We start from the raw sequence: 12,726 nt of genomic DNA, 5'->3' as shown, positions 1-12,726 counted from the left end.
TGATGGACCACGCAGAAGTGTGGCCAAGAGGAGCTACCACACACCCCACATCCAAGGAGGGGCGACTGCGCGGGTGCAGGAGGGTAGACAGAAGCTACTCCATGTTCGAGGTCAGGAGGGGAGGCTGTGAGGAGATAACCCCTAGTCCAAGGTAAGAAGCAGTGGCTGTGCTTTGCTGGAGCAGCTATAAAGAGATACCCCACATCCAAAGTAAGAGAAACCCAAGGAAGATGGTAGGTGTTGTGAGAGGGCATCAGAGGGCAGATACACTGAAACCATAATCACAGAAAACTAGCCAGTCTGATCACATGGACCACAGCCTTGTCTAACTCAATGAAACTAAGCCATGCCGTGTGGGGCCACCCAAGACAGAGGGTCATGGTGGAGAGTTCTGACAGAATGTGGTCCATTGGAGAAGGGAATGGCAAACCACCTCAGTATTCTTGCCTTGAGAACCCCATGAACAGTATGAAAAGGCAAAGTGATAGGATACTGAAAGAGGAACTCCCCAAGTCGGTAGGTGCCCAATATGCTACTGGAGATCAGTGGAAAATAACTCCAGAAAGAATGAAAGGATGGAGCCAAAGCAAAAACAATACCCAGCTGTGGATGTTACTGGTGATAGAAGCAAGGTCCGATGCTGTAAAGAGCAATATTGCATAGGAACCTGGAATGTCAGGTCCATGAATCAAGGCAAATTGGAAGTGGTCAAACAGGAGATGGCAAGAGTGAACGTCGACATTCTAGGAATCAGCGAACTCAAATGGACTGGAATGGGTGAATTTAACTCAAATTGGCTCATAGGGGGTGAAAAATCATTTTTTTTTTTTTTAATGAATAAAGCATAGCTGCACATACAGTACACAAGCAGGTTCTTAAATTCCATGGTGGTAGAGCACTATTGGGGAAGAAAGTATACAAAAGTCTCCTTGAGGAATGATAATGAATAAAAAAATAAAAGGTTAAGAAACTCTGAACCAGAGAGAGATATTCATTCTGAGCTGAAGAAATCTGAGAGGCAGCCCCTCCAAACAAAAGACATTCTGACTAACTGAGAGACCCTGACCAAGCAAATTGATTTATCCCAGTTGTAGTATCTCCTGTAAAACAGGGAGAATGATACCTACCATTCAGAGCAGTTGTTAAGGGTTAAACGAAACATTTAATGAAGCTTCTGCTACATCGTAGACTCAGGATTTTTGTAGAGGTTGTTGAAGGAGATATACTTCAAGTTGGTCCTGGAAGGAAAGATGGTGATTGCAGAAGTGGGGCAAGGGCAATTTCGACAGGGAACATGAATTGACCAAAGTCCAAAGACATGGGAAAACACACTACAAACAGCCTGATGTGTCTGGAGAGTCACAAGCCATAGGAGATAGGCCAAAAAAAAAAAAAAAAATTGCCAGTGGCAGAGTATAGCAGATTTGGATTTCAGAGATGAAGAGTTCATTCCTTCATTTTTCAAATTGTTTTAAGAATGGTGGTGGTTTAGTCACTAAGTCATGTCCAACTCTTGAGACTCCATGGACTGTAGCCTGCCAAGCTCCTCTGTCCATGGAATTCTCCAGACAAGAATACTGGAGTGGGTTGCCATTTTCTTTCTCCCTGCCATTTCCAGGGAATCTTCCCGACCCAGGAATTAAACCTAGGTCTCCTCCATCGCAGGCAGATTCTTTACCTACTGAGCTACAAGGGAAGCCCTATTCTTAAGTGTTTTAAGAATACACACATGTATGGAGAAAGTAGTATGTGCCAGGACTATAGGATTAAAAAAAGTGAATGAGACAAAGGAATCCATTAGATTGCTGTGACACAATACAACATATGTGACCAGTGCAATCAGATCATTTCAGAGCAATTCACATTTTCCGGAAAAAAGGAGAATTTTTGAGGGACCAACTCACTCCAGTACTCTTGCCTGGCAAATCCCATGGATGGAGGAGCCTGGTAGGCTGCAGTCCCTGGGGTCGCTAAGGACTGAGCGACCTCACTTTCGCTTTTTACTTTCATGCATTGGAGAAGGAAATGGCAACCCACTCCAGTATTCTTGCCTGGAGAATCCCAGGGACGGCGGAGCCTGGTGGGCTGCCGTCTATGGGGTCACACAGAGTTGGACACGACTGAAGCAACTTAGCAGTAGCAGCAGAACAAGTTCTTAAGAGAGCTGGGGGGTCTCTCTTGGGCCAGGCCCAGCCAGAGCAGGGGTCGGAGCTGTCAAAGGCCCCTGCCCCTAGATGCCTCAGTGCGCCCACAGTGACACACCCCAGGATGCCTGGTGACAGCTGGAGTCGACTCAGGGTTGTGATTTCCACAGACTATTGTGGGGCCGTATGCAATACTGTCAACTGTTTTTAAAATGGAAACATACAAGTGTGCATTCTGACACTGCTATTTAATCTCTGCATGACTTTGTATGTGAAGTGAAAGTCACTCAGTCCTGTCCTACTCTTTGCAACCCCATGGACTGTAGCCTTCCAGGCTTCTCTGTCCTTGGAATTCTCTGGGCAAGAATACTGAAATGGGTAACCGTTCCCTTTTCCAGGGGATCTTCCCAACCCAGGGTTCAAACCCAGATCTTCCACATTGCAGGTGGATTCTTTACGGTCTGAACCATCAGGGAAGTCTGACTTTGGGTAGGTCATTTCCTGTCTCTGCTGCTGCTGCTAAGTCGCTTCAGCCGTGTCCGACTCTGTGCGACCCCATAGATGGCAGCCCACCAGGCTCCCCCGTCCCTGGATTCTCCAGGCAAGAACACTGGAGTGGGTTGCCATTTCCTTCTCCAATGCATGAAAGTGAAAAGTGAAGTGAAGTCGCTCAGTCGTGTCCGACTCTTAGCGACCGCATGGACTGCAGCCCACCAGGCTCCTCCATCCATTGGATTTTCCAGGCAAGAGTACTGGAGTGGGGTGCCATTGACTTTCACAATTCAAATGAGGACAATAATCCTTAACCTCTCGATGCCATGGTGTGTTATTGACTAAGAAGAGGTAGATTATAGTTATCAGATCCTCCTGTATATCAGAGCCTGCTACTCAGCCTGGTCCAGGAAGTGCTTTAATGTGTCCCAAGTGATGATGAGGCTGATCCATGAACTGTATTTTCAGGAAGCAAGGCTCTAGATCACTATTAAGGGAAAGAGTCATTATTACCTGGACCATGAGTTTCTCTTGTTGAAGAAGGAGTATGTACTAAATAAACAGCTTGTGAGGTCACTACCTTTCTTCTCCCCAGCAGGCAGAGAAGCTAAGAAGCCCCCTGCTTCTGTGGTGGATGTCCATGGGGTGGGCCTGCCAATACTCGTCACTGGGCAGAGTGAAAGGTAATCTTGGGCCTTGGAATGTCAAGCAAGGAGTAGGACAAATCCATTAAACTTTGTATTTCTGGTTTGTCTTTTCCATACGTTAGCCAGGATGCCTGGGAAAAAGGACAGAGCAGTGACGCTAGGCTCAGAAACTTGGGCATTCAAAGCATGGGAATTTGATTCCCTCAAGTCTGATCAAGAGAAACCGTCACTCTGTCTTGAAGTGATCCCCTCCAAATGACTACAGATGTTTTAAGTAAAAATATTCTCCAAATGAAACAACTAATACTACGGTCCTCTACAGGCTCCCTCACTCCACTGTCTAAGACCCTGATCCTCAGAGGCATCTGTAACACACAGAGAGGCCAAGTTGCCACCGCTCATACATTCATTCCACAAACAAGTTTTGAGCACTTATTCTGTGCCAAGCACTGTGCTGGGAGCTGGGAGGACCAAGGTACAGTCCTTGGTTTCAGTAGCTTGTTATCTAGCAGAAAAGACAGACACAGAAACAGGTTATTACAATGAGATAACGTGATCATTGAGGTTCTTTCCATGTACCTTGGGAGCCCTGAGGGAGAGCCTGAAACTGCCTGGGGAGCAGGGAGAGGCCCGATAAGGTAGTGATAAGTTGGTAGTATCTGGGGTGGGGTTTGAAAGAGGAACTTCCCTGGTGGCTCAGATGGTAAAACGTCTGCCTACAATGTGGGAGACCAGGGTTCGATCCCTGAATCAGGAAGATCCCCTGCAGAAGGAAATGGCAACCCACTCTAGTACTCTTGCCTGGAAAATCCCATGGATGGAGGAGTCTCGTAGGCTAGAGTCCATGGGGTCGCAGAGAGTCAGACATGACTGAGCGGCTTCACTTTCACTTTGAAAGAGAAGAGGAAATTTTGCAAACAGATAACAGCACAGATTTACTTCAAACAAAAGGAGAAATGAGAGTCCCAGGGTGGTGGTCAGGCCCCAGGGTGTGAGCAACGAAGTGCCTCCCCTCTCTCCCCTGAGCCCTTGGTTTCCCTCTCCAGGCCTTGGTCACTAACCTCTGGATCCACAGCACTGGCTTGGCTGGTTTGGCCAGTCTCCTGGCCACTACCCCACCTCCAGACCCCAGACCATTAAGAAGCTGATATCATTCACTCTTGAGCCAACTCATGGCTGCAGAAGCAGCTGAGAAATCAGCCAACCGCTCCCAACCACAGTGGAGGCGACGGTTCCAGAAGTGCAGCATTTTCCACTCTTGGCTGCTAGGCCTGTAGAAGTTGATGTCAGATGAGAGGCTGGCCCTTGAGATTCGTTCATACCTAGGAATGCTGGGAGTTTTCATAAACCGTTTCACTCTCATGAAGAAGTCAGGCAAATAGGAAGTGACATTCTTTCTCATCTTCTCTTGACAAAAAAATCCGCCTTGGATCCTGTTCCTACCGTCTGAATCCACAAGCATTTCCTGCTGCAGCAGTGTAGCCTCCACAAGGGAAAAAACAGGCAAGTCTCCCAGGCTAAGGGGTTTGAAGGTTTCCTGAGCCTTACCTCCCAGCAAGGCAGAAGCAGGGAGTGGCAGAGAAGTGGGATAAGGGAGCCCTGCAGGCTCCAGCAGCAAGCGCTGAGGGTAGGGGGAGGCGAGAGGGAGGAGGAAGCCTAGGACTGACCGGGCTTCAGGGCAGGGACAGTCTGCAGGGCAGAGACAAGGCCGTACACGGAGGTCATAAAACAAAATTTATCTTTAATTTGTAAGTGTCAACAGCAGTACAAAAGATGGAGTGATGACGACTAGATTAAGGGTAGAGAGGACAGTCTTGAGGTAAATGAGCATAAATAGGCAGTTCTTATAGACACTCCCCTGAGGGGCCTAGGCCCCACCATGGCATATACATTATCACCCAAAGATGGCATGTTTAACATATCAGGAAAGCACCTTGTGCAAAAAGGAAAAAAAAAAAAAGTAGCTAAGGTGCCAACATACACCAGGATAGATAAAGACAGTGTGTCTTTCAATTTTGTCTTTTCCCTTAATTATGAGGCAGAGGAGGGGAAGACTTTGAAAAGTACCACTGAAAGGTTATTCAATGTTGAGTTTTATCTCACATCAATACTGCACAACGAAATCCAAGAAGTGTGTGTATGCAACAAAGCTAAGAACAATGATTCATTCCTTGAAATCTGAAGAGATTCTCTTTTTTTTCTCATTTCTTTAATCCTTAGCAAACTTTTTTTCCATTATCAGGAGGAGAGTGTGAGAAAGATGTGATGACAACCCTTTTAAGGTCATTTAAAAACTTTACACTGGACTGTACAAGATTTTTTTTTGATAAACTATTTACATTTCAGACTTTCAAACATATTCAAAGCAGCAATAGACACTAGTTTTTATGGTTCTTGTTTTTTTTTTTTTCTAATTGCCCAAATAGTTACCAGCCATGGGCCAAGTAGGTACCTGCATTATACATAGAATTTCTACAAAGAAAATCTGCAGTTAAAATTTGCTCAAGGGTGTATTCGATGCCCTCAGTCCCAAGGGCCACACCCGCAGTGTTGCTAGAGGAACCAGCGCAGTACCTTGGCAACAGAGTAGCAGTTGTCTCAACAGCCCTACACAAACTTTACACTTTGAAACAGCAGCCAGCATGTCAGTCCAGCATGTCAGTGAATTGTGCTGATTAAATTAACATAGAATACAATCTCACAATATACATCACAAACAAATTACAATGTCGGGAAATAAAAGAGTTACAATAAGATAAGTTATGTAGTAACAGCTTATAAGCTTGTCTAAGGTAATAAAAATTTTACATGGCAAATACAATAATGAATGAACATAAATGCTAAGCATTCTAATTTGCTACAAGCTGGAGAAGGGTACAATAAAGACTGCACTTTTTCAAAAAAGCAAAAACACATATGACAAAGGAAGACAAACGGAGAATGCACACGAGCAGGTCTGCAATGTGCAGCATACAAAACAGTTAAATATTTGCACATTCCCCATACTCCAAGAGCACCAGCACTGAGGCCTCACTTTCTGCCTGTGGTTCTTCAGGAATAAGAACGTACTGAGCAAGATATGTCACTGAGTTGCCTTCCAGCTTTCGTGTTGCCATGGACGACAATCAGAAGAGAATCTGCACTAAGCTTTACCTTTCTGCCTTGCCCCCTCCCACCTCTAGCCCTGCCTCCAAGGTACCAGCATTCCCAATACTTGTTCATGAGCTTTTGGAAAGAAATCTGTCCCCAAAGGAAAAGATGGGGTGGGGATGAAAGGGAAAAGTGTTTGCATATCAGTATTTTCAGTGATATTAGCAGAGGATTACGCTCAATAGTACATGGCATCAGAAACAGAACATAATCGGCAGGAATAACAGACAGAAGTTGTTTATTAAGGAAGAAAACATGTCAGGGGACAGATGACTTAAGGAAATGATGCAAGTGCTTTAGTAAAAGGACAAATGAGGTCATACAATATTATTATACTTTGAGAAGTGAGCTTAAGTGCCAACTCAGTCCTTAGACAAACATATACAAAATCAGGCAAGGCTACAGCAACCATTTTTTGTCATATTCTCATTAAAAAGGAAGACCCAGTAATAATTTCAATACATTCCTCTAGCTGCATTCTTTGCAGTTGTTGGCACTTGGTACAGGACTTCTCGTACGGTTTAAAACTACGAAGCGATCCTTTTTCTTTTCCTTAATGAGTAGGTAGAGGTCACCTCTTTGCAGAATGAGTGAATTAAGAGGAGCAGCCTCAGCTGTGGTGTGACCAGGCTGCCTTCCTACTGGGGTAGATGGGCTTCCTCGAAACAATCCCCGCTTTCACTAGTGCCTGTGCCCCCTGCTCGGGAGGGTGCGCTCCGGAGAAGCAGCCTGGCTTCACAAGGAAAAGAAAGAAGCCTTTAATTTCAGCCCTAGAGTGATCACACCCTTTTCAAACACCCCAGGCTCCAGTGGGGCTCATGTTCAGGGGAGGCCAGAATTTGACAAGCTCAATAGCACTGTGAGCCCACACCTGAATTTAGAACTTGGCCTGAGAGATGGTGTTGGGACCCTGGCAAACAAATCAGGCCTGAGGACAAGGTTGGAGAGTATCACATACCAAGTGGAGCGAACTGATGTGCTCCTGAAAGGGTGAGCTGAATACAGGTGAAAACAACAAAGCTTTCGTACCTTCCTGGAAAAGATACCACCTCACATCTGCCAGCGAAACAGAGACACTGCTCAACTGGCTCCTCCTGTCCACAGACTGACCTTTTCTTTCTCTCTCTCTTTCTTTCTTTCCCTTTCTTTCTCTTTCTTCTTTTCTTCTTTCTTTCTTCGTTCCTTTGCTTCTTTTCTTTTCTTTCTTTCTTCCTTTCCTTCTTTCTTCGCTTCCTTCCTTCCTTCCTATTCCATATGGTCCATTTTTTTAGGACAGGATTGTCTGTCAGTGTTCCTATTCTAAGTGACAAAGAAAATCCTGATCCTGCAAGTTCTTTAACAAAATGGAGATGTTTACCTTTGATTTGAAGATATTATGAAATAGGGAGCAATGAAAAAAAAAGTTTATTAACATTCTTTAATCTAATTGGCATGATGAGGCTTTCATTAATGGCCAATCTCAGAGGCAGATTTTTGCCTTTGTAATGGCATTCATGCTTCATGCTATTAAATGGTCACAGGACTACCTTATAAGATTCATGTGGATTCACAGAGCAAATTTGACTCCCTCCCAGCTGTGCTGGAAATTCACCATGTTCAATTCATCAGCTTTCTATGAGAAAAAAAGTGAAAGGCTGAGTCTGTGGACAGTGGGTTCTAAACTGTACGAGAACCCGAGTGAAGGGTTTTCCTGCTCCAGCTGCAAGCGGGGCTCTGCTCTCTCACTGTGGCTGATAATTCACTACCCCATGAGGTACAGTGACTTGTCAACTTCTAGTCTGGACCAACATACATGGATAGAGAACAAAAAGGAAATACATAACTTATATTTCACTAAATATTCATGAACCAAAAATAAATTCTATTTCTATGTTATATTTACACAATTAGAAAAATCTAAAATGAGATGGTAAAATCATAAAAACTTTGTTTAAGCCCCACTGAAAATAAAATGAAGTGATCCCTATGATTGTCATTCTTAATTTCCATGGATATTTAGAGCCAAACTTGGCTAATAAATAGAATAAACTGCTTATGTGCAGAATTTAGATTCAAATACAGCATCACTGTTTGACCCAATGAAAGAGACGTTTACAATCAGATCATTCCTGAATAGCCTTTCATTTTTAAGAACATGGCTAGGAGTAACTGAACCCCAGTACTGAGGCAGAGCTGGAGCTAAAACAAAGTGTTCATACACACATGTATTTTGCATAAATAAATGAAATAACAAGACATAAAAATGACTCAAATCCGGCAACTGTGAGGCAAGCCCACACGAGTCGAAACAGATGACTTTTGTTCATGTAGTTTTCGTACAACAGCTTCACATTAGTCAGAAGTGATAAAAAATACCATTTATATCCAGTGCTTATAACACTTACGAAACAACATCTGTGAGTGTGTGTGTTTTTTGTTGGTTTTTTGTGTTGTTTTCTTTTTTTTGTTTCTTTTTTTTTTAAACTACAAGCAAAATCAAGTTTCAGTCCTAAAGAACAGTCCTTTGTTCTCCACCAGCCCAGAATATTATTTTGGCATGGTCATAAAAACAAACAAAATTAACCTACTATTCTAAATGTTTGCCTTTGTGCAAAATTAATTACATACAATACAATGCTAGCCATACAGCACTCTACCTATGCAACAAAATCAAAAAGGAGTGGGAGAGGGCAAAAGCAAGAATCAAAGAGAAAGAGGAAAAAAAATGTGAGAATGAACTGAGGAGGAGAGGTATATAATCAAAAGAAACCAGTAAGACAATAATAAATACTCATTTTTTTTTTTTAGAAAAATGACCTCCCCCTCATTTGAAATAAATGTACAAAAACAAAAGTTCCAATCCCCAATCAATATTAAGAACCAAACATTCCTATCAGTACCTAAATCAGCTTATAGAGAGCACTCCTAGCTAATGACATAGACAGTAATGTCTTGGCTAGACCTATTTATCGCTCTTAGGTATGGCCGTGAGCACTCTTAAATAAATACGAAGGTACACTATTTTCTTCCAAGTGACAAAATGGCTCAAGAAATCTGATGGGGCCGTTCCTATGTCCTGGTGATCAGATTCTGGTTGTCCCATGAGGTGAACTGTCCCATTTGCTGACATTCTCCCACTGAACTACTCGGGGTGAGGCTCCCCCGTAGGCAATCAGTCCTGGATTCAGGAAGGTCAAGATGGCATGGCTGAGCTCCCTGTCATTAGGAGATGAGGAAGGAAGCCTCACTGCCCTCCCAACGCATCAGCACATCTCCAGAAAAATCCTCGTGTGACACGGGCAGTTAATCTTGTTCACACATAGGCATGACCCCCACGCGGCCACAGATGGAGGGAGTGAGCCAGAGGAACTCGTCTGCTGCCCCAGGAGTGATCTGTTCCCCAGAATTAACAGTAGGAACATCCCATTTAGGGAATGTATTTCCCCTCCTTCTCCCTCCCTATTGTTTTCTTTCATTCTCTGGATGTATCATGACAATTTGCCTCTGTCATTGCTCTGAGGCTGTCATGCGGCTTCTTGCATCCTGAGGACTTTGCAAAGAACTCTCTAGATGTGCCAGATGGGACAGGCAGCTCAGTGAAGAGGTGCCAGCCCGTGACAGCATCCCTGTGGACTCCTACATGGCCCGCAGCTTTGGGCTTTAGGATTGGCCGCAGGACTCTCCTGCCTGGCAGTCACCACTGTTGACCCTTGCTGCTAAATGGCATTCAGGGGAAATGCCACCGATGCAGATCCTACCACTTGTTGCTTAACTGAATTAGGGGAAAATTCTGGCAAAAGATTCAAAGTCATGGTGAACCTCAGGGACATTCCTGTAAGTCTCTACACCTGTATCCAAATACACAGCTCTACAGCCATATCTACACCGATGTTCAAAAACAACTATATAGGTATTTAGTAGTATCTTGTTTCAGAAATGCTTCCAGATGTTCTGGGGACATAAAATCACTATGTACATCTTTTGTATCTAGCAGGAGAAGGAGGTGAAAAGGGTTGAAAAGTTCTTTGGGGAAGGAGGGTGAGAAAAAAGAATTATTAAATTAATGCCACCAACGATTTTTTTTTTAAATAAATAGTAAGTGGACCCTTGACATTCTGGAATGAATAAATTATTTAAGAGAAAAATGTGTTAAGACTGAATGTCAGGGTTAAAGGCAAAGGGATAATGGATGTAGTGAGAGGTGGTCTCAGGCAGAGAAGACCACCGTGTCGGTATCTGGTGTGGTGACCGCTCCAGTGTGTGCACGTCATACCACGTCACACTGAGGGCACGTCAAGAGGCAAACACGACTGGGTCCATGCACTGCGGCAACCTTGTTCATGCCTTACAATATCTCGTCTCCAGATTCCTGAGTACTTTACCATTGTCTGGAAAAAAAATATGTGTGGTTTGCTATTTTATTTTAAGATGCCAAAGATTGTCTAAGACTTTGCAGTGTCTCCTTTAAGACTTTTAAAATATTAAGATTCAAAAGTTATGAAAAAGTTTGGCACATTCAAAGTTTAACTCTCCACGTGGAAAAATGGAATTCCGAGGCCTTTTGAATATGCTCTGCATGCAGCTGCACACGCCGTGGACTTGTTCTGTTTCACAATATGAAATTCTCAGTTGTTTTCTAAAATAATTCAGAATAAAAACACATTCACAACCTGTAGGCCGGCACAGCATACCTGAGTGAGAATGTTTAACCCCATCTAAAACAGTAACTTAAACCTTTATCAACATCCAAAAGAAAAAAGTAAGACAAAAATATAAGACTTGTAAGACAGCTATGGGTTGAGATAAGTTTTCAAGTCCTGGTGTCTCATATTTAATATGTCTTCACCTAAATTAAAAAACAACAACAACAATAACAATAACGACAAAAAAACTCAAGTTCATGAAAAATCAGGGAAAACTTAATCTGTCTCACGCTTTACGAAACAATTAAGACCATTCTGCTGATGTAATTGTGGAGCCACAAATGCATGCGGGCTCTTTAAGAATTTTTTTTGTTGGGGGAGGGGAGGTGAAATGTCAGAGTATTTTAATTCAGCAAACAAACACTTCTCAGTTGGCACTGACAGCTTCCGGGGCTTCATTTTCACTGCTATAGTCTGATTTGGGGTCATCTTCATAGTCATCATACATTTCCATTTCATCCTCTCCATTAATCATTTCGTTTCCAGCTAGGCTTCCGCCGTCTGTCTTCATACCATAAGAGCTCTGGATGACCGGGAGGCTGGGCTCTGGGCTGGCCGAGGTGCTAGAGCAGTCAGATGTCATCTGAGGTGACGGTGTGGTAGTTGCCATAGTAATAGCACCAGGATACACAACACCTGTTCCTGTGGTGATTGGAATCTGAGGCTGCTGCCTGTATAGATTCAAAAACAATAAAATAAAACAGAGGGAAATATCTATATACACATGTTCTTCTGGGTGGCTTTGGAATTCATCCCTCACACAGTCTCAGAGGGGAGTCTGTTTGAAATTCTAAGCAAATGATGAAATAGGACAAAGGTGTGTCCTGGAGGAGTTCTACAAACCTCACTGATGATGTGGTTGAGGTTAAGCAATACAATGGAGCAACTTATTGATGGTTTTGCAACATGGAAGCAAAGCTTTGATAACCCTTGGCATTTGGAACAAATACTGTAGCTAACTCCACAAAGTTACTTGTGAGATCATTTTTTTAGGGTCTCCTAGAACATTACAAAAAAAAAAAAAAAGGCTGGTAACATGAGACATACTTTAATGACACTGTTAAGCAGGTTTATGTCTTCACCTTGGTTTGAGAGCTGTATAAAGAAAGAATCAAGATGAGGAAGGATCCTATACATCCCAGAGTCAGATTCAGTAAAGCATGTATTTGGTATTCATGTAAATGTCTACTTATTTCTGTGGTTAAACCTGTAGGGAAGCTCGTTGAAACTTCTATTTCCTAATTATGGAAGGATCATCTTGGGTGTCATTACTCCTGTGGCCCTGGGCTGGAGCCAGGGTTGAAGGAGTCAGGAGTGAAGAACATTGAGAGCTTTGCTACTTAACAGAACAACACACGTTGCCTCATCCTAGATCCTAGTGGGTGCCAAGGCTTGGTCACACCAGATCAGTCTGTCATCATGTCATTCTAGTTCAAATAAACTTACCAGAGCCTTTACAAAGGTCAGTCTCTCCCTCTGCAGGGAGACATGGCTATCTGTCTCTCATTTCCCTTGAGGCACTGTAACTTGAAATATTGAAAGAATGAAAGACCTACTACCTAGCTCGAAGAATAGGACTGAAACAATATTCATTCATAGATGCAATATTCA

The 12,726-nt window shown here is 43.3% G+C and overlaps 1 protein-coding gene across 25 annotated transcripts in view; it reads right to left on the bottom strand.

The window, feature by feature from the left end:
* Window positions 1-5,004: 5,004 nt before the first annotated feature.
* SOX6 (SRY-box transcription factor 6) overlaps window positions 5,005-12,726 on the bottom strand; it is an 843,047-nt gene continuing 835,325 nt past the window's right edge. For all 25 annotated transcript variants that reach the window (XM_061440698.1, XM_061440700.1, XM_061440695.1 and 22 more), the window contains one exon: window positions 5,005-11,786. In XM_061440698.1, the coding sequence (XP_061296682.1) occupies window positions 11,483-11,786 (304 nt within the window). In that variant the 3' untranslated portion in view covers window positions 5,005-11,482. The remainder of the gene's footprint in view (window positions 11,787-12,726) is intronic.

The sequence above is a fragment of the Bos javanicus genome, chromosome 15 (genome assembly GCF_032452875.1).
Source record: "Bos javanicus breed banteng chromosome 15, ARS-OSU_banteng_1.0, whole genome shotgun sequence".
Lineage (NCBI taxonomy): Eukaryota > Metazoa > Chordata > Mammalia > Artiodactyla > Bovidae > Bos > Bos javanicus.
The sequence above is the reverse complement of the archived record's forward strand: the minus strand, read 5'-3'. Positions and strand labels throughout refer to the sequence as shown.